This window comes from Sander lucioperca, chromosome 2, assembly GCF_008315115.2.
Source record: "Sander lucioperca isolate FBNREF2018 chromosome 2, SLUC_FBN_1.2, whole genome shotgun sequence".
NCBI classification, from domain to species: Eukaryota; Metazoa; Chordata; class Actinopteri; order Perciformes; family Percidae; genus Sander; species Sander lucioperca.
This window is the reverse complement of record NC_050174.1, coordinates 5359804-5379474: the sequence shown is the minus strand read 5'-3', so window position 1 is coordinate 5379474 and position 19671 is coordinate 5359804. Positions and strand designations below refer to the sequence as shown.

The 19671-nt window shown below is 38.5% G+C and overlaps 1 protein-coding gene across 1 annotated transcript in view; it reads left to right on the top strand.

Annotated features, from left to right (window-relative positions):
• The first annotated feature begins 864 nt into the window (after positions 1-864).
• The window catches only part of tmem8b (transmembrane protein 8B), a 37289-nt gene continuing 18482 nt past the window's right edge, over positions 865-19671 (top strand). Inside the window, exons 1-6 of the mRNA XM_031305895.2 lie at positions 865-1071; positions 5272-5461; positions 6039-6246; positions 9136-9269; positions 10118-10386; positions 12933-13309. Coding sequence (XP_031161755.1) covers positions 987-1071; positions 5272-5461; positions 6039-6246; positions 9136-9269; positions 10118-10386; positions 12933-13309 — 1263 coding nt within the window. The 5' untranslated portion in view covers positions 865-986. The remainder of the gene's footprint in view (positions 1072-5271; positions 5462-6038; positions 6247-9135; positions 9270-10117; positions 10387-12932; positions 13310-19671) is intronic.

Genomic DNA, 19671 nt, shown 5'->3' with positions numbered 1-19671 from the left:
TACACTTCAGTGCAGCTATGTTAATGCCATTATTGGACATGGAACAGTCAACATTTAGTTTAGTTACCATTGGGTGCAAACTCGACTTGAATATTTGATAAAGGTGACAAAAATACAAACAATTGACTATAAAGCATTGTTTTAACTCCAAATAAGGACACATTTTAAAAGAAAAGAAATGTTCAATATGTTATAGTGTAGTGAAATTAGGCTACTCAAAATGTAGGGTCAGTTCAACTGTTATTAAACAGTAACAGAAATCCAAATCCAACTATCTAAGAATGGATTTGGAAGTGCTGGTGCGGTGTAAAAAGTATTGCACCAATCACAGATACAGGATCATAGGTAACATAATGAAAATACAAAGACACAGCTTACTGATTGAAACGTAATAATTGATAGAAATCCTCTAAACAAAAGTTTTGTTGCAAAGGCAATACACTGCAATGCAGAAGAAGCTGCAAATTCAATAAGATAAACAGTCGTATTTCTCAGGGCACGGATGAGTCCAGGGGGGCTGCACAGGATCAGACCAGGTCAGATGCTTTATACTCTCTCTCTCTCTCTCTCTCTCTCTCTCTCTCTCTCTCTCTCTCTCTCTCTCTCCCTCTCCCTCCCCCCCAACTTTATGTCCCGGCTCCTGGGTGAAGATGCAGCCTCCGGGGTGAAGCTGCCGCCTCTGTACTCCCCCACTCGGCCCTGTGTGCTGTGTGGTGGCCCGGACACCGAAGTGACGAGCCTTGTGGTGCAATGTAGGCTACGTCTACACCGTCCCCAGACTGACAGTGCCGGAGGTCCAATGAAATAAGTCGACATATTGAGGTTGTCAAATCAAAGCCAAAGGGAGGCGCTGTCCCGTCGTCGTCTGAATTACGTCATGCACAAACAGCTGGTCGTTGGCAAAAATCTGAAAAAATGTAGACCAGCACAGCGACTGAGAACTGCACCCGGGCTGTAGCCCTCCACTAAATATTTTGCTTTTAACGATGTGGCAACTGGAGCGTCTGAGCTCAGGATGTAGCCGTCCGAGGCTCCTCTTGCTTGTTTACACCTATCTGTGCGCTCTTGGAGGTGAGTGGTTTCCATTCAGTGAGAGTGTTGCTTTGATTCACGGGGAGCTGTTCCTTTTGTCGGGGGTGCTGAAATCCTCCCAGAGAGCAGCAGCGGCAGCAGCATCGGATCCCGTTTGTGGTTTGAATCTTTTGAGTCTTCTAAACATTCACAGCTGCTGCTTTTAGTCTCGGCCACCAAACAAAACCGTTTTCATGAACACAGACTGGCTTCAGTTACGTGACGCATGGGGAAGGTTGCAGCTAATTATGTCACGCAACACATTGACAGATGCTCCTATAGGTTGCACGTTACGATACTGAGGGCTGAATGTGGCCACAAGAAAACACATCAGGCTGGACGCTTTCATTGTTGTTGCCTTTGGTTGTTTGTTTATTTGTTTGTCTATCTTTTGCTTTGTTAAAGAAGGCAAAGACTGATATAGAATATGATCGGATTCATCGGACAATTGGTCAATGTTTAAGTTAAACCTTGTTATTTCTAATGTTAATTTAGCCCTAATTGTAAAAAATAACATTTACTTAATAATCTTGCAACATTAAAGTGAAACCTTTGAAATTCTTTAAATTTCGACTCATTTTATCAGACGTGACCCAACAAGTTTTTCTCTTTCTGCATATTTATTTCCTTTAAAAAAAGAAAAAAAATCTTATGTAGACAGACATGAAGGGTGTTTTTCTGTTTTTTGGTGTCCAACCACCAAGATGTCTTTACAGCTTCAAGACAGAGGCAAACAAAGACCTCAGCGCTCAAATGTGAGACAACAATGAATCCATACCTACAGCACACGCTGTACTGGCTGTGGTCACCAAAGACCTTAAAGGTTTGTCTAAGGATGTTGCAGTCCCGTGACAGACTTGTTGCTGTTTCTCTCCAGTGGTTTTTGTAAATCCCTGGACTTTGTTAAAGTCATGTCTCTCTTTACCCTTTTTGCGTGGATTACTGGGGTTATTTTTTTAGTATCACAGTGAGGAGGATCAAAGTGATATTTGACAATTGAGTCATGAATGCAGAATTCAGTGCTTTAGCTTGTTTATTTAAATGCTCATTGTCTCGATGATCAGCTGGAAGTCAGTTTATCCTGTTGAAATAGTGTGTTTGACCAAGAGTTGGAATTGATGGTCAGTTTGCGCCAAATTCTGTCTTTTAATCATTGTTCTTACAGATGGTTCTCCTTCTTTTATCTGTCTTTACTTCTACAAAATGATGCTAAAAGAGGAGGAATTTTGAGAAGCAGCCTTTACGCTGTTCCAAAAAATAAGGTTTAAAGACTATCCTGCTAAGCATTAAAGGATAAATCTCTAGTTGAGATGACAAAAAGCAGGATTATGCTTGTATTAAGCCTCTAACAGAGTAAAACAGTGGTTTGGAGGCGCTCATTGAAGATTACTGAATTCTGAACTGTGCTGTAAGAACAACTGTAAGCATTCTGCTGCCTTTATCTTTAAATGTCTTTATTTAGCTGGCAAACAAATAAGCATATTTAAATATTTTGGCGTGTTCCCACCTTCACATTGAGTGCAGTTACAGCGTGTGGCTGCTGGATTGTCACTGAGACAATTCCATTGCAGGTTCTTTTTTTCACATAGAAGGGGTTTAAAGATAGATTATTAAAGTTTATTATTCTAATTTTCTATAATAATACTTCGCATGTTGGTTTTAGTCATGTACTTAATTTGTCAAAACAACCTAAGATGCTGGCATGTTTGAGATGTAGTCTGTCAAGGCTAGTTACAAGTGTAACTGTATCCACCTTTTTGTTCCTCACACATTACAAAACATTAGGAATCATAATTGTGACATGTGAAATCTGGCAAATACAAGGTTGTGGCAATTACCATTTTAATGATATTTCAGAATATTGACCATTTACAGTCCATTGACTGATATAAATAACAAGTAAAAGAAGTGTTTTTGCACACCTGTATACAGACGGGTGTGTAAAAGAATAAATGATGACTAAAAATAGTCTGCTTCACCCTGTCAACACTTGTGGTAAATGTAATAAATAGCTACGTTTTGGTACAGTGACCTTTGTCAGGCATTTCAACATACCAAAGCGTAGCTCGTTAGACCACTGGTTTCCAAAGTTTTTCAATATGAAGCAACGTCTACTTACTACTGTGTGAAAGCTTATTTTTGATGTAAAAATAGGGACTTTACCTTTGGCAATGCACAATTCATCCTAATTAAAGACTTTTGAATAGTGTAATCACAATTAACAACACGTCTAATATCCAGATGTGGACTTTTTCCTCTCTAACCTCTGTCCAGTCAACAAGTAATCAACTGGTTACAGTATGTTATTAACTTGTAGTGGTCTTAGCTGTGAACTGAAGCTGGAAGAAGAAGTCTGTTTCTTTCTAATCAGACAAGGTGAACATACGGTGAGCTTACTGAAGACTCGAGCATTGTTAGTGCCACACTCTACCAGCACTTCAGTCTGTGACATGGAACCAGTTTCTCCTCAGCCTCAGTTACATAATAATACATTTTATTTAAAGGCGCCTTTCTCTGCACTCAAGGACACCATAGCCATGTAATGAAAGGGCAAAGAACATCCTTAATGTAAAGAAGGCTCACATACTATATAACACACATGGCGGACCAGAGAAAGGCTGGAATGAGAGTGAAATTAAGGCTGGGAGCTTTGTATTGGATTAAACTAGCTCTTGACAGTAAGATTGCTTCATTCTTCTGAGTTTCTGCCTTCCTATTCTGCGTCTTTAGTATTCAAGGTTGCTTCCATAGGTGAGAGCCAGCGCGAGCTTTGAGGACTGGTAATAGTGTGGGGGAGAGAAGCAGAGCAGAGCAATTTTTCTCTTTTTCCTAACATACATTGTAACACACTGCACATTCAAGCAAACCGTTTTTCATTTTGCATCCACGCCTCAGTGCCTTGTCACTGTAGAGGGTCATATGGTTTTCTTTACTCTGTGTCATCATTAAGGTAAAAAAGCAGAAGCAATAGCAAACCATGCAGCTGCAAATGACAGCATTATAATACTATAGTACAGTGAGCTCGCTAAAACTCTTAAATTAATTGGGCTCATGCTGTTTTAGAGGCACAGGCTTTTCGTTGCATCCTCAAAACTGTTTTGTGAGATTTTACTATTTTTGTACAAATTGCAGGTGAGATAAATTATCCCCACAACGAAACAAAACGGTGAACGACATCACCACAGGTATTCCAAGTACAGATGGTAAAAAAGCTTGATATGCATAAACACAAAGGGAGTGTGCTACAAATGTAAAACATTCTCCTCCAGTAACACATCAAGACTCCACATTGTTCTAATGAAACCACTGTCTTCGTTCATATCCATTTATGTTTATATTTATGATAACACTTATCTAAGCGATGCCGTACGTTCTAGTATAGCAATTAACTGACTCACACTCCATTTCCCCCTGATTTTGGCCACCCACTGGGTGTAGCTCAATGACTCATGTAGGTGTAATATGGCAGATAACACCTGTCTGCTTATGTCTCTGTTCTGTTTACAAGAACGATAGTGCTGACAAATTGGAAAATGTTTGTACTGTCAGTAAGAAAAAGTCTTAACTCATTGTCAGCCACGCTAGCAGCGTGGCTAGAGATGGCAATGTTGATCTGTCTTTCGGTGGATCAGTCCGGCACTTTGGTATTTTGGTATTTGGTATTATTTAGAATTGAAATCTCTCGACAACTACTGGTCTGGATGGGTTGCCATTCAATTTTGTACAGAAAACAATAGTCCCCAGAGGATGAATTCTAATAGTTTTGATATTCTCATTACTTTTTTTCTAGCTCAACCAGTAGGTCAAAGTTTTCCTCCTGTGAAATATCTCAACATCTACTAGATGAATTGGCACAAAATCTGGTACAGATACTCATGGTTCCCAAGAGATGAATCCTAATTACATTGATGATCCAACTTTTTATCTAACGCCATCTTCAGATCAAAATTTCAATTAGTCTTATACTTTGGTTTATGACTACATTCCTGCAAAACTCGTCCGAAATGTTTGTGTAGTGCAAATTAGCAAAAATGTTAGCATGCTAATGCACTAAACTAAGATGGTAAACATCAGCACGCTAACACATGGTGAACTCAAAGAAGAGCTGTGCAATTCTGTAAATATGGATATCCCATGTGTTCCTTAAATGTATCCTCACAAATATTCAGGGACGCTTTCCTTTGGTTCTGTTCCCTACAGATTGCCTTTTTGTGACAGAATACTTCACCCGTACGCCTCGTAAGCTGAATGCTTTCAACTCCTTCGCCAGTGTGGAACTGTTCCACTTCAATGTGCCTGACGACACCATGATGGCCGTATGGAACCTCATCACCTTCAAGGAGCAAGGGGGCACGTTTGGAGACAGCTGCCCAAACCGCAATGTGACTGTGTAAGACAAGGACTATATACTATAACATATTTTTCTCTTTCTGGAGTTGCTTGTGTTTAGCTTAAACCTTTCTTTTGTTCAAGTAAGACACTTAGAGGCTGAATTCTGCTCCTTCTCTAGGGTATAAATAGATAACAATAAGCATCTTATACACATTACCTTTTGGGCAAAGGGTTATAGCAGCTGGTTCAACCTGAGCAATGTCATCTATTACTGGCAGCCTTGACATATGGAGGGAACTGCTGTCAAAGCATTAGCTGCAATTAACTTTTAATTTTACCTGTCTATATTTATCATATTGGTAAGCATGAGAGCTGGTATCTCAGGTGACTCTACTGTGTCCCTGTGATGTTGTGATTGATGTGGGCATGGTTATCACATTCAAATATGTAGTGCTGGATATGAATATTAATGTTTTGGATTTTAATTTTTCATATTTTAAAAATAAAGATGCCATCTGTGCTCATGCTGTCAGCTGTTCATATGGATGCATTTTATACGTATATGGCAGATGCCCCTGTTGTTTGTGGAAATATTAGGCCTAACAGGGATTAAATTTTGTCTTTGTGATTAACAGGTATTTCAGGTCTGGGGCTCCTCCAGTAATCAATCCCCTGTACACCCGCTTCCCTCGGGATACAGTCGTCCCAGGATCCTTTGCTGTGACTCTTACCTGGACTCTTCCAAACCGTACAACAGGAGCATTCAACGTGACCAGCCCGCTCCCTGGAGACTGGTTCCTGGCCGCACATTTACCCAAGGATGAAGGCAAGATCTCAGTGAAGGTGAGCCTGAACATTTATCACAAATAAACATAATTGTTTCATATTAGAATTTGAATCACAAAGTTGTGTTTTTGTCAACGTAGTTGGTGCTAACATTGGTCACTTTGTTGTTTCTGCACTGCACCTCCCAGACATCCACTTATAAACAAACAGTGGACAAAACTGTCTTCTGTAGATAGTTCTCTTTTGTTTGTCTGTTCAGCCATGAGTCGCTTTTACTGTTTAGGTTAACCACCAGATTCATCCTTTAACAAGAGTCTACAGCCATGCTAGCAGCTCTGTCAGACCATACATTGGCATGGTGATGCTTTGAGCTAAATGCTAACATGAGCGTGCTATCATGCTCACAGTGTCAATGCTTACATGCAGGTATAATGTTTATTATCGTCGTTAGGCTGATGGCTGATGCGGATGTTGCTTTGCAAGTATTTAGTCAAATTAGAAACCTGATATAGGCCAAAGTTATTTCACGAATGTTTGTACCAAATTATATGGATAACAAAAGTTCTTGGAATTCTTCCTCCTGAGGAACATCAATGTCTGTACAGAATTTGATAACAGTCCATCCAATAGTTGCTGAGATGTCAGTCCGGAACAAAGTGATGGACCAACCGTCTGACCAACATTGTCATCCCTAGAATCAGAGCTAGTGTGGAGATACAATCTCAACAAGCATCAGCATTCCATGCAAATGCAGCAAATGAAAAGCTTCAGTCACACGTTATACATCACTCACCAATTGAGGCTGGTAAAATGAAAGCAAATTTAAGTGTCATGTAGGATAATTTAAATGAGATCTACTGTACATCTATAATATTTTCTTCATGGTAACTTAACTCTCTTTCATGATCGAAAAAAAATCTAATAAAAATGATGTAAGTGTTCGTTGGGATTAGTATTCCTGCGTGTGCTGCAGAGCTTAAAGAGGCAGTGCAGTGTCAGAGAGTCTTTCTTCATCTCATCATGTTCTCCTATTTGGCCACATAAAAACACCTGCTGATTTCCATTTCAGGCAATGTATTTGTCACTGGCATGGTGTTCAAGGTTGTTTCCTTTGTGATTCCCCCAGGCTGGAACAAGTGCACCTGGAATACACAACAATCAAAACAATCAAAAATATCAACAAAAGTTGCTACCAACATTGAATAGTTTGCTGTGGGGGCGCTGAGAATAGAAGCTGATGTGGCTAAAATGTGACCTGCCTTCAATGACACACTGTATAGATGGAAATAACATACCTTTTCCGCATTCTGCTTCCTGAAGCAATTTTTAAGCAATGAAAATGTGATGTTATCAGTTAAGAAAGGAAACATGGGTGGAAGCAATGCAAGCAGAACAGGGGGAATGCACGGTTCATTTATATCAATCTCAGTCAAATACTGAACATAGCACACAGGATATAAGGATTTAACAACCAAAAACAAAGAGAGCAGTGATAAACTGTATTTTCTTCTTTCTTTTTTTGACTTGCTGAAATGTCCCCTGCATTGGTAACTGTCCAGATGGTTTTTCCATTGTTTGCTTATCAAGACCAGGTGTGTCATATCCTGATTAAAGGCAAAACACGTCATGCAAATAGAAAAATACGGGAAATGAATGGGAAGTGATAAGAGAAATAATTTATATAAAATGTTTACCCATGCATCCAACTGTCTTTGTACTTTTAGACGTTTGTTAGTACAACTACATTAAAGTGTAGGGCAATAATAATAGAATTTGCATAATTATTTTAAATAATCTAAAGACCAAACACAGAAAGTTATTTTAGCTGACAAAGGCTAATGCCATATTATGCCATATAAACTGTAATACATCCTCCCTATGTGAGCCTTAAAATTTTATTGGGAGGTGTTCCTTTCTATCTCATTTTATTGTGCAACAATACTACTATAACACTAACGCTACTAACTACATACTCAAAAATGACCATAGAGTTCAATAAAGCTATACATACCCTCTGAAATGTTGCATTTATTGCAGCACTATTGTGGTGGATTGCATTAGATTGTTCAGGTGAACCTAATAAAGTGGAAGCTCAGTGTATACCCAAGAGATTTCCCTAAAATTGCATAGTCTCAGTGCTTTATTCTGACTGAAAGAGCTGAAGTAATGCAATTAGTCAGGGTTTCAATGTTTTTTTTTAGTGCTATGGCCTAAATCGGGTTTTAGAGGTTTTAAAATCTCGCCAAGACTGAAAAATAAATTAATGCCCATATCTTTTTTGGCATGAAAATGGTCAAATTTAAAGCTATTGAACACCATCAAAAGATGTGTGCATTTATAGTGTAAAATCATTGGCCTTAAAAACCCCATATTGGTTGAGCCTTAATTAAAACACAACTTGTTCTACAAGACACATGTGCAGGTCCAACTGACAGGCTGTAATAAATCAAAGGGTCACCTCGGCAGCTCCCGGACTAATGACATGCCACAGTAATTGTGGCTCAAGCAGGCGGGGTCAGTGATCGGCTGACAGGAATGAAGGGCCTCATTTGGCAATCACACCTGTCCTTTTGAATCAGTTGCATAAGGCGTCCCCGTTCCTTTTTAAAACAAATTTTAACAGCAGATCATGTGTAGAAACAATGCACGGCCTCCTGGCTCTGAGTCGTTCTGTCTGCTCGGCTCATCTCACAGAGTAATGCATATCAAGCATTAATGGTTCAGAACAACATGAGTGAAATAGTGTGTGCATGTTATGCTGTGTGGCAGGCAGAAGGAGGACAAAGTGATATTAATCCAGGAGGCTGACAAGCATTATATACACAGTCCATTAGGAATTTTCAGTCAGTCTGAATGATATCTAATCTCCTCCTTAACAGCTTTTTAAAATATTGGTGAGTTAACCACTTAAATACCATTTAAACAACTGCTGTGTTATTTTTGTAGGGTCTGTCTGAAGAATGCCAGTATCTGTTTCAACCTCAGCTCATTGTCCAGAGGCTTATTGGGATTTCAGTGCTTTATCCTGGATACTTCTTCGACCAGATGATCCCCGTCCATAACAGATCTGCACTTTATAAGTAAGTCTTCTAACTGAGCTTCCAAAAACCAAAAGTAAGGATGGGTTGGCTTTGAAATCAAGCACCTAATTGTAGACTATTTACTGTAAGAGAGTGGCGTATGCTTAAGCTTAAAGCTTATCTTGCATTTTCATTTTAAAAAGATGCCATTTCAAAGTGTGTGTTTATAGTCTGAGCATCTTTATTAACTATCTTCTCTAAAAGTCACCCCAGTCTTGTTAGCAGAGGAATATTAATTTTCAAGGTTTATGTTCTATTATCCATGATCTTCTGAAGGCGCAGGTGCCTAAAGGAAGGAGAGTCAGTATTATGTGAGTTCTTCATGAAAAGAAATGATGTGAAGGGTGTTGAAATATGAGTATATTGTTTAAATATTATATTATGTACGATATAGTTACACCTAAAGTAAGTTGTTGGATGTGTTTTGTGTTTGATGTGTGTATGTACTGTATGAAAATAATATACGTTTTTGATTTAAAGCACCAGTCTTTGCAGAATATCAGTATTCTTATTTAAGAACAGGCTAGCTATTACTTATGAAGTTGCTGCAAAGGTGTGGGTTTACCTGCTAAAAAAACCCAGCAAATTATGTGTTACATTACCATAAAAATAATTCATTTAGAATAGTTTTTGTGTCTAATAAACATTAACTTGAATACATGTTATATACAGTACTGCTCTAAATTCTTCTTACTGATATAGTGTATAGACTAGCTTGGTATTATAACAGCCTGAAACATGTGTGTGTGTGTGTGTGTGTGTGTGTGTGTGTGTGTGTGTGTGTTTTGCTCTGTGTGTGTGTGTGTGTGTGTGTGTGTGTGTGTGTGTGTGTGTGCGTGCCTGTGCAGAGTGTTCATCCCCAATTATATATCAAAGGTGAAAGTTCAGCTGGTAAACTGCAGCACCAAGAACAAGAGTGGCGACAGTTGTCCCGTGGTGCTGAAGATAAGAGCGCGAGCTCCACCGGTGCATAACTCAAGTGCCCTCGACTGCAGGGAGTGCAACCCTTGTGAATTAGAAACTCTCGTACCTGCCTGGGAACAATGGTACTACATCCTGGTGGAGAGATATCAAAGTAACTGCAACGTATACTTTCGCATCGGGGTGCAGGTCACAGGTGAGTGTGTTTTATGGGCAAAATGTGATTAATAAATCTTATGAAATTTATCTCTGGGTTGTTGTGATTTTCCGTTGGTTCAGAGCTCAATTTACTTTTCAAGTCATACTTTACTTAATAAAGCAGCAACATGCATTCATTCTTTATATTAGAAAAATAAACAACATACAACTATAAAACACTGAGATACTGAGATGAAGAGAATACCCTCTCTCATCCATTCACCTTATCCTTTAAGTCTTTAAAAAATTGTAACTGAATCATTGTATTCAGCTTCACCCTTTTCCTCTGATCTTAGTACTAGCTCCCCAATATATATTTCAGATTATAGATGATATAATCCAACCATTTACACAATCCTTAGGTATAACAGAGACAGTATAGACCTGTATCTGTATACAGATGCAATAATAGTAGGCTGGATAAGACTTTTTTACATATCGCATCAAAAGAAGCAGAAATTAAATTTCAATGAGTTCCTTTGTTTTCTGAGTGGGTTATTCTGTTCATTGCTTAACTTTACAATCACTATAATGGCAAAAAAAAATCATCAGTAGGTTGTGCATTTTTTTTAATTATTGTTTTATTACTGTTAATGTCAGGCACGGTATTTGAGCCCACTGGTATTCTTGTCTTCTTGGTTTAATGAGAAAGTAACTTGCAATGTTTGTGTTATTTGTCCCATCAGGGGTTTGTGCAGACTGTTTGGTAAAATGAGAGAGTATTTTGCCAATTTAACAAAATTATTTAATTATTTATGAGAGGTGTTAGATACTTCTTTTCTCTCATCATTTTAAAATGAATTGTGATGATGTTCATTGCTACAATATGTGAGCTGTTTGCTTCCAGGGTTCTTCATCATTTTTCTTCCTGCTGCTTTTGATGTGCAATTCAAGATGATACTGGGGTGTTTTTCTTTTTTTTATATAAACCTGAGAACTCATAAATTAGGCCAAATAAAAGCTCAAAGTAGATCTCTGCAGCATATCATATTCAACATCCAAAATTATACTGTACAGTCAAAGTATAAAGGATTGTCGCTTTCTTTTGAACAGGCGCTCTTAAAAAAATGACTGATTCTGAGGTGTAATTTTGTCTATGGATCCACCCAAAAATCTCCGAATGTCTTTTTAAATGTATCCAGGATGCTCATGCTTCTGTGGCAGAAATTCATTTTAAAGATGTGTTTTGATGGGAAAAGGGAAGCCAGACACAGTCGGACCATTAAGAGGCTTGTTCAAATAAAGACCAGAGCCCAAACTGAGGGGATCCGTATGGGATTGCTAAGAGGCTAGTGATACCATGCATAAGTGCTACATGCTGTTCTGGTGTTGTGGAGAGCTGAGATATTTTTTATGCTCACTCCACAGGGATGGCTCACAAATCTGTGGGAAGTTCCCTCCCATGTAGTGATCCCCTCCCTCTGTTGGACACTGTACAGTGCACTTTGTCACTATGGCAACACAGACACTAATTATTCACACTCTGTCTCTCCCCCTGCCTGCCAGGCAGATCTTACTTGACCTTTTGTGGATTTAAATTGAAGACCTCAGGTTCAGAGAAAAGACCATCTGGAGTCACCTTCTCATGCTTTCTCGCTTATATTGGTTATTGTTGTTATGAGCCGTCTCAGAAATATGTGCCCTTATTTGAATTTAGTCCAATTTACAGATATCACAGTCGCTGGCTAGACAGGAAGTAGTGAAAGTAGGTTGCACTTTATTATTTATTATTGTTGTTTATACAGTATTTTCACTGCAGGTGTCTTGCCCTCAATAGCTGATTGGGTACTGAAGAGAGTTTCTGTTGTGTTCTTTAAAGCGAAAGAAAGCCAGTGCTTTAGATTGTAAATGTTATGTGTATATTTACACAGCCCCTCGACTCTCCCACCCACCCACACATATGCATAAAAATCAATATATATTTGGGTCTTTACTGATTTCACACAGATTTGTCTTTTTTTCTACCAAAGTTATATTTGCCTCAAGCCAGCATTTGGTATTTCACTATTTTTTTGGAGTGCTTCAGCTGCCTGAACGGACATCAAAATACTTCAAACCCTTTCAGAGACAACACTATGCAAACGAGGCTGAGCTAGAAAAGCCTTTGAAATCCTTTCCCCTTGGGGATTGGCAGTATGTGATGGTACTCAATGACCATTTTGCAGAGTTGCTTTGTGTTGAGTGAAAGCATACTGTTTGCAATTACTGTGAATCTTTGTCTCATTAAAAAGCAGTGTACAACGGTGAACCTCGCGGTTTACATTATGGAAGCCAGCCGAAGGGGATCGTTTCAAACATTTGCAAAAGACTTAGTTGCTTAGCATGCATAATAACCCAAGTAAAATAACTGACTTGGTTATTGCCTTTTGTTTGAGGCTTGCTGGGGATTGGTTGTTTGACTTTATGATAGGGATTATTACATTGAACAAGGTGTTCCAAGGTGCATTTTTTTAAGCTTCTGCAACAAGCCAGGGAAAATCCATCATACTGGAATCAGTTTGATTGATTTTCTTTGTGAATTTGATATCTTTCTCCTCTGACTAGATTGCTCCAAGTCCAATTTGTCAAAGGACCAAGCACAGCCCAGCTCCTCTATGAACATGCCTCAGTCTTTTGGAACAGCGATGGGTTTCTCCCTGTCTGAGACGCTTTCAGTGGCCTCCCTGCCCAGCCAGAACGCCAGTCATCTGCACACCTCGGAGGATAGCATTATTTACCTCGCCCCCACAGCCGACACTAACAAGTGCTGGCCCATCCGTCCGACTCTGCGCAATGAGCTGGACACCTTCTCTGTGCACTTCTACGTCTTCTTTGGTCCGAATATATCGATCCCACCGGACAGGGCCGCTGTGTTCGCCATCAACCTGATGCCTGTTTTAGACAGTGGAGGCGTCCTCAACATGGAGCTCAAACTCAACATGGTGAGTCGCTCTGATGACACTAATACTGCTTGTTTAAAGGCATAGTCTGTGATCCAATTCTAAATATACATTTAAAAGACAATTTGATATTATACAAATAGGTTGGAAGGCTTTTTTTATAAAGATGTAAACACTACTCAAACTAAAGTCAATGTTTTCCGATACAGTTTACTAAAATTTGTATACAAGAAAACAAGATTATGTTTTCATTTATGATCAGTTGACAAACACAATATGCTTATTTTCATCATCAAGGCACTTTAATTAGGTATACGTTGTATGTAAAATTAGCTTCAAATATATGTCAAAAGAATTAAGGATTATGCAAGATTAAGTGTTTATTTAGATACTTGACATTGCTTGAGACATTTGTAGGCATGTACAGGCTATTGTATGTATAACTACTATATTCCTAATATATCAGCCAAAAATAATGGTTACCAGACACCTTGAGGATTCTGAACTTGGTTTTGGACAGATGTTGGACCTGCTGTATGCTTTACTATCGCAAGGATCGAATAGTAATCAGTTAAATAAATATTAAACAGTGCAGGGAATTGTGTCTGGCAGAGCTAGCCTGCAAAATACGGATGCTCGTATAGTCATAGATTTTTCTGTGGGATCTGAAAAGGTTTTACAATGAAACAGGCGCCAGTGTTTGGGCTTGTGACATATGTCTCTAATTGAGAGCGAACAAAATGCAAATATCAGCCAAACAGGATTTGATATGTCTTTGTTAGGCTGTCCTTCAGATAGTAATGGCATTAGGAATGCACCTGCAGTGGCTTTGAAGCCATAAACTGGAGAGCTACAGGCTGATGGACTTTTGGACATTTTACTCCTAATAGAAAGCAAGCCAGCCAGTGTTAAAGTAACTTGAGGATGAAGCATACAGTAAAACCATCACAAATATCTTTGATTGTTCAGTTTAAAGAAATATGCTGACATTTTGGGAAATATGCTTTTCTTTCTGTCTTCCTGGGAGTTAGATTGATATCAGTTTCATCTCTTTGAATTCAGAAAAGATTTGTCTTCAGTATCTGTAGCTTAGCACAAATGGCAGAGGCAGGAGGAAACAAAGAAAAATAAGCCAACAACTCTAAAATGAACAAAACAATCTCACCACAAGCTGCTCTGGAGCTTTTTGATCGTATCATGTCATCTTCCTCGGCACTTTAAGTACAGACTTTCTGTGTGTTATTAGTCACTAAAAAAGCTTCAATATGTAAAAAGAGCTGAGAGGATTAGTCAGCTAATTGATTAGTTTTAAAACAATTTAAAAAATCAGCAGTTTTGTAATCATTTAAGTCATTTTTTAAGCAAAAACAACAAAAGATCTACTGGTTCCACCTTCTCAAATGTGAATGTATAAAAAAAGTCAATATCTATACTAGATATTGACTTTTTTGGAGTTTTTGTTTCTATTTTCTGAGATTTCACAGAAAAAAACTATTTCATTGTTCAATCAAGAACATAATGTCAGATTAAAACATTAATGAAAATAACCGTATGTTTCAGCCTGACTGATGTAAAAAAGACAGGTTTGCAGTTGTTATCATGTAGCCTTTATGCTGTCTCTCCCTGCTTCCAGACTTTGTGATAAGCTAGGCAAAACACATCTTTCATCTCCACTGAACACCCAGAGATAAACTTGATAATCGGTCTTCTCATCTAACCCCCTGTAAAAAAAGCACACACCCTATTTCCCAAAATGTCAGCGAAAAACAGGAATAGTTTACTTTAAAGGAAAGGAAATACTCTAATTGACTGTAATTATTGTGATGGTTTATTGATTGATTGCTTGGTTGATGTGGCGACACAGTGGGTTAGTGGCTTTACTGTCACCTCAAAGAGATCGGCTTGGGTTTAAATGGGAATCCTGGTCCTTTCTCTGTGAAGTTCCATGTTGTCCTTGTGTTTATGTGTGCTTCATCCTACAGTCGTCAGGAGAACCTCTGTTTGTGTCTGTGTTAGCGCTGTAATAGCGATCTCCTGGGTGTTTTCCTGCCTCATTCATCCTGGGCTAGACCCTGACCCCTTCCAACCACTACCACAAACCGCAGAAGTGTGTATAGTTGGTTGATTTTAACTTGGCAGATGTAACAGAGACAATATGCTGTGATGAAACCTGGTTGCTGTTGCTGTGTGAGTCACAAGATGTATTCTTCAGAGAGACTGTCATGCTATATTATTCTATGGACAGATTTATCCCCCCTCGGCGATGATCTGTCACTTGCTTGTCACAGGCGCAGATTCCAGTCAGCCGCTGCCAGTGGGGGACTCTGGCAGATTTGCAGGGCTTTAGGAGACAATAGCTGGAGCTGCTTGTCTGCCTTGCATCACTCTCTGTGAGAAAGTGTGAATGGAATGCATATGGCTTCTATTTGCACTGATACCTCAACTGGCTGTGGATCACTTTAATCACTTTAGATCCATTTTTCAATGTGTTCTCCAGGTAGGACTTATGCAGAGAAAGAAATTGTAAGCACTGTAATGAGCATTAGTTCCTGAGACTGTGTCACTGTACGCCTTGTTAGCTTTTACATGTTAGTTTCAGGGGGCTCAAATAAATAAATAAATAAATAAATGAGCATGATGGATTAAAAATAAATGAATAAATAGAAATGTTGCCAAAAGATAATACAAATAAATAGGCAATGACAATAGATAAATAGTAATAATGAAAAATTATGTGTATGTATTGTGTAATGTATGTATTTATTTATTTATAGATTCATTTCAATATTTATTCACATCCACATTTATTTATTATCAAATATATCAAAATATAATATGCTTTATTTATGCCCATTCATCTATTTATCTATTCTTTTTTTGTTGCAAAATTATGATTTGTCACCATGCTTATATATTCATTCATTTACCTATTTATCCATCTTCCATGTCAAGTTTGGGACCCCATCTGAGAACTTCTTTATAACATGTTTAATTTGATTAGAAATATTAGATATTGAACTGAAAAAACTAACATGTTAGCTGTCGCTTAGCAACATTGGTATATTTGCAAAACCAGTATGAGTCAAAACAGAAGACATTTTAATATTTCACTGAGCAAAATTAAAACTCATCATGGAGTTTATTTTAATTAGTTTGGGCACTGGGATGTGCAGCATATAGTGCACATGCCAGCTTCATCCATGCTCTTGCTATAGTTGACATTGTGTCTTTCTTGGCACATGTCATCAGCATAACTCCTGGGAAATTTAGCAAAGCAGATGCCCCATGAGTAAACAACAGAGATTAACTGGCATTCATCAAAAGTTTTTTTCATTTGCAGCATTTTTATGAAATTTGAAGTCAGAAATCTGTCCTGTTGTAGTAATTATTTGTTTGTTTTCTTAGTTCCTCCACAGTAGTTTGCATCAGTCAGTAACCTTGAGCATTGCATTGTTGGAAGGTTGCGCTCCTGATTGAATTATTCCTCTGCAACTCACGTTCCACAATCCTAACTAACAGCTGCTAATGGATCAGGCATATACATCACAATATTAAACGTGATTAATGTAGCAATGGTCACAACAATGTTACAAAGTGCTTTACAAGTAACAGCAATAAATAAAACCCCAAACAAATTACAGGCATGAATTTAAAATGGGGCACAACAAAAAAAGAGGCAAGCACAACAAGAGCTGAACAATAATTCATCAACAATGCTCTGACAACAGCCCTTTTAAGAAGTGATTGAAATCATTTTTGAATCACTGGTTACAGGACAGTAAAGATGCAGGGTGCAGGATCGGCATCCAGCTTGAGGGGAAATCATCTGGAGCCTCCAAAGTTATCAGTAAATCTTAATTTGAGCTCCACACAGACAGGCAGAGTGGAGTCGAAAACAAATGAATTTCCTGGTTTCTACAGCACATGAGTGGTTCAGCTGATATATTTGAGAAGAATCAAACATATCACAAAATAATCATCTGTATCTTGAGAGCATCTTGCTTCCTTAATTTGATATCCTGTTGAACCAAGGTGATGGAGGGGCACGTTACATGTGGGGCCATCATTTAAAACCAGCCATAGGATATTATGGATTCTAATTCTGAAGGTTGAGCTTAAATGATTTGTGTCAACACAATGTAAATAATCTGAATTACAATATATTATTGACTAAAGCTGAAGTATGAGGAAATAAACTCTTGAAAGTGGCAGTAGCCTGGCTCTAGCTTAGCCACCTAAATAAATGTTCATCATTGATAAGTAGTGGCCCAAATTGCATCCTGTTGAAGTCTCACTTAAGAACTATACATCATTTGAAAGCACACAGCCTCACGCTTTCATCTGTGTAAACCATTTTGAGTTCAGAAATGGGGCAATAGGCGGAAAAAAATATATTTTACCATGATACCAGGTTTTTGTGTCCATGAATTTGGGTCTTTATCACTTAGACTAAGTTTCTGATAGTAAATGCCATGAGTTTTTTTTTTTCAGAAGAGACTGCAATTATGACTGTAATCAAAAGACCATAAGAATTTTATTTTAGGTTATTAATTACCTTATAGCCTGCCTATATTTTGGGGGCCTTAACTTTGGATTGAAATAGAAATGTTTTCAGAATATCATTTAGATTTTATGAGAGGGAATGATATATAAATATGTATATATAAATAATTTACAAGAATTTTATCTAAACCGCTAGCATATCTAAGTGAGAATAGGATGTGTTATTTATTACTATTTCTTCATTTCAATTGCTTAAGGCAGAGTAAAACAAATTCAGAAACTGGTTTTATTTTTGGCTGGCCGTTCTTGCTGTGTTGCTCCTCATGCACAATGATGTCATCACTTAAGATTTTCTGTGTGTCCAGAAGAACATGTAAAGAGATTTTTGGAACCACAACACAAGAAAATATTTTTCCTTTGGCTCAATTTTTCAATTTATCTGGGCCAGGGGTAGAGGCAACAAGTTTGGGGAAACTTATTTTTCGAACAGCCTGTTGTTTGGACACAAACGCATTACTTGAAGCCTGAAAAGATGATTTTGTGTGATATGTGACCCTGCAATTCCTGCATGATCTCGTGATATCGCAAGAACCCAGCTGCCGTGCAAGCTAAGGAAAAGGGACCCCTGGGCACAGATGTGTACAATGCCCATCCTTTTCCTATTCGTTGAAAACTGCACCTGGAATTTTACTGTGTGGGATTTGCACTATGTAGCTATATTATGTGAACAAAATGAAAGGTCACAGGATCACACAAGTCATTAGTAAACATTGTCTGAGAACCATGAATCTGTGCCAAATGTGCCAATTCATCAAATAGATGTTGAGCTATAACCTAGAATAAAAGAAACTTTGACTTTGCTGGTGGTGTTAGAGGAAAAGTCAGAGCATCACCAAAGTCGTTAGAAGTTATTTTCTATTATCTCCAAATGTCAACCTCGTAGTGGAGCAAAAGGAAAAGTCAGGGGTTCACCAAAGTCAGGAGGCTTCATCCTCTAGGGTCCATGAATGTCTGTGAAAACTGCTGGCACTAGAGGAAAAGCCAGAGGATCACCAAAGTCATTAGAATTTCACCTCTAGGGACCTTGAATATCTGTCGTAAATGTCATAGCAATCCATTTCATAGCTGTCAAGATATAGTATTTCAGTCTGAACCAAAGTGGTGGACAAGCCAACCAAGAGGCTGACATTGCAAAGCTTCTAGCATGACTAAAAACATGTCTACTGAGCTCTTTGACTTACCAACCAAAATTTTTGATAACAGTTACTTCATATAAAGAGTCTGAGTTTGGAGGCCCCTGGGCTTCCTTTGGTCCGTCTGGTAATCCATCCATGAGTGTTTCTCACTCAATTCTTCATCTTCAAACTGAAGGGCAGAGTCGGGACGAAAGGGGGTAGGAGGGGGGAGGGGCTATCTTGAAATGCCAGTGGGCGTGATTGAGTCTTACTACCAAGAGAGTATAGGCCAGATGGCGAGTTTAGGAAGTCTGAAATCTCAGCACCTGGCAAAGTGTTTGTTGAGTCATTGCATTAATCAACAACTTTGCCAACTCCCTGCATATACATTATGCTCATTTTGTGCATGGGAGTGGGTGGGTGGGGGGGGTGGGCGGCGGGATTTGATGCCTGAGTGCACACTGATACTTTATGAACAGATGCAGTAATTTATTGCTGCTATTTGTACTCCCATTGTCCTTTTACTTATACACAAAATTGGACTGTAGTGGTCTCCTTTCACCTCTCTGCTGAATGAGCCAATTTGTATAAGCAGATGCAGCTTCCAACGCTTGAATAATTCTCCAGGATTGTTTTTTTTTTATGCCTGAACGTGTTAATGTATAATTGATGCTTTAAGGAGATAAACTGCCAACATCTTCATTTAGGTGCCTCAGGCAGACAGAG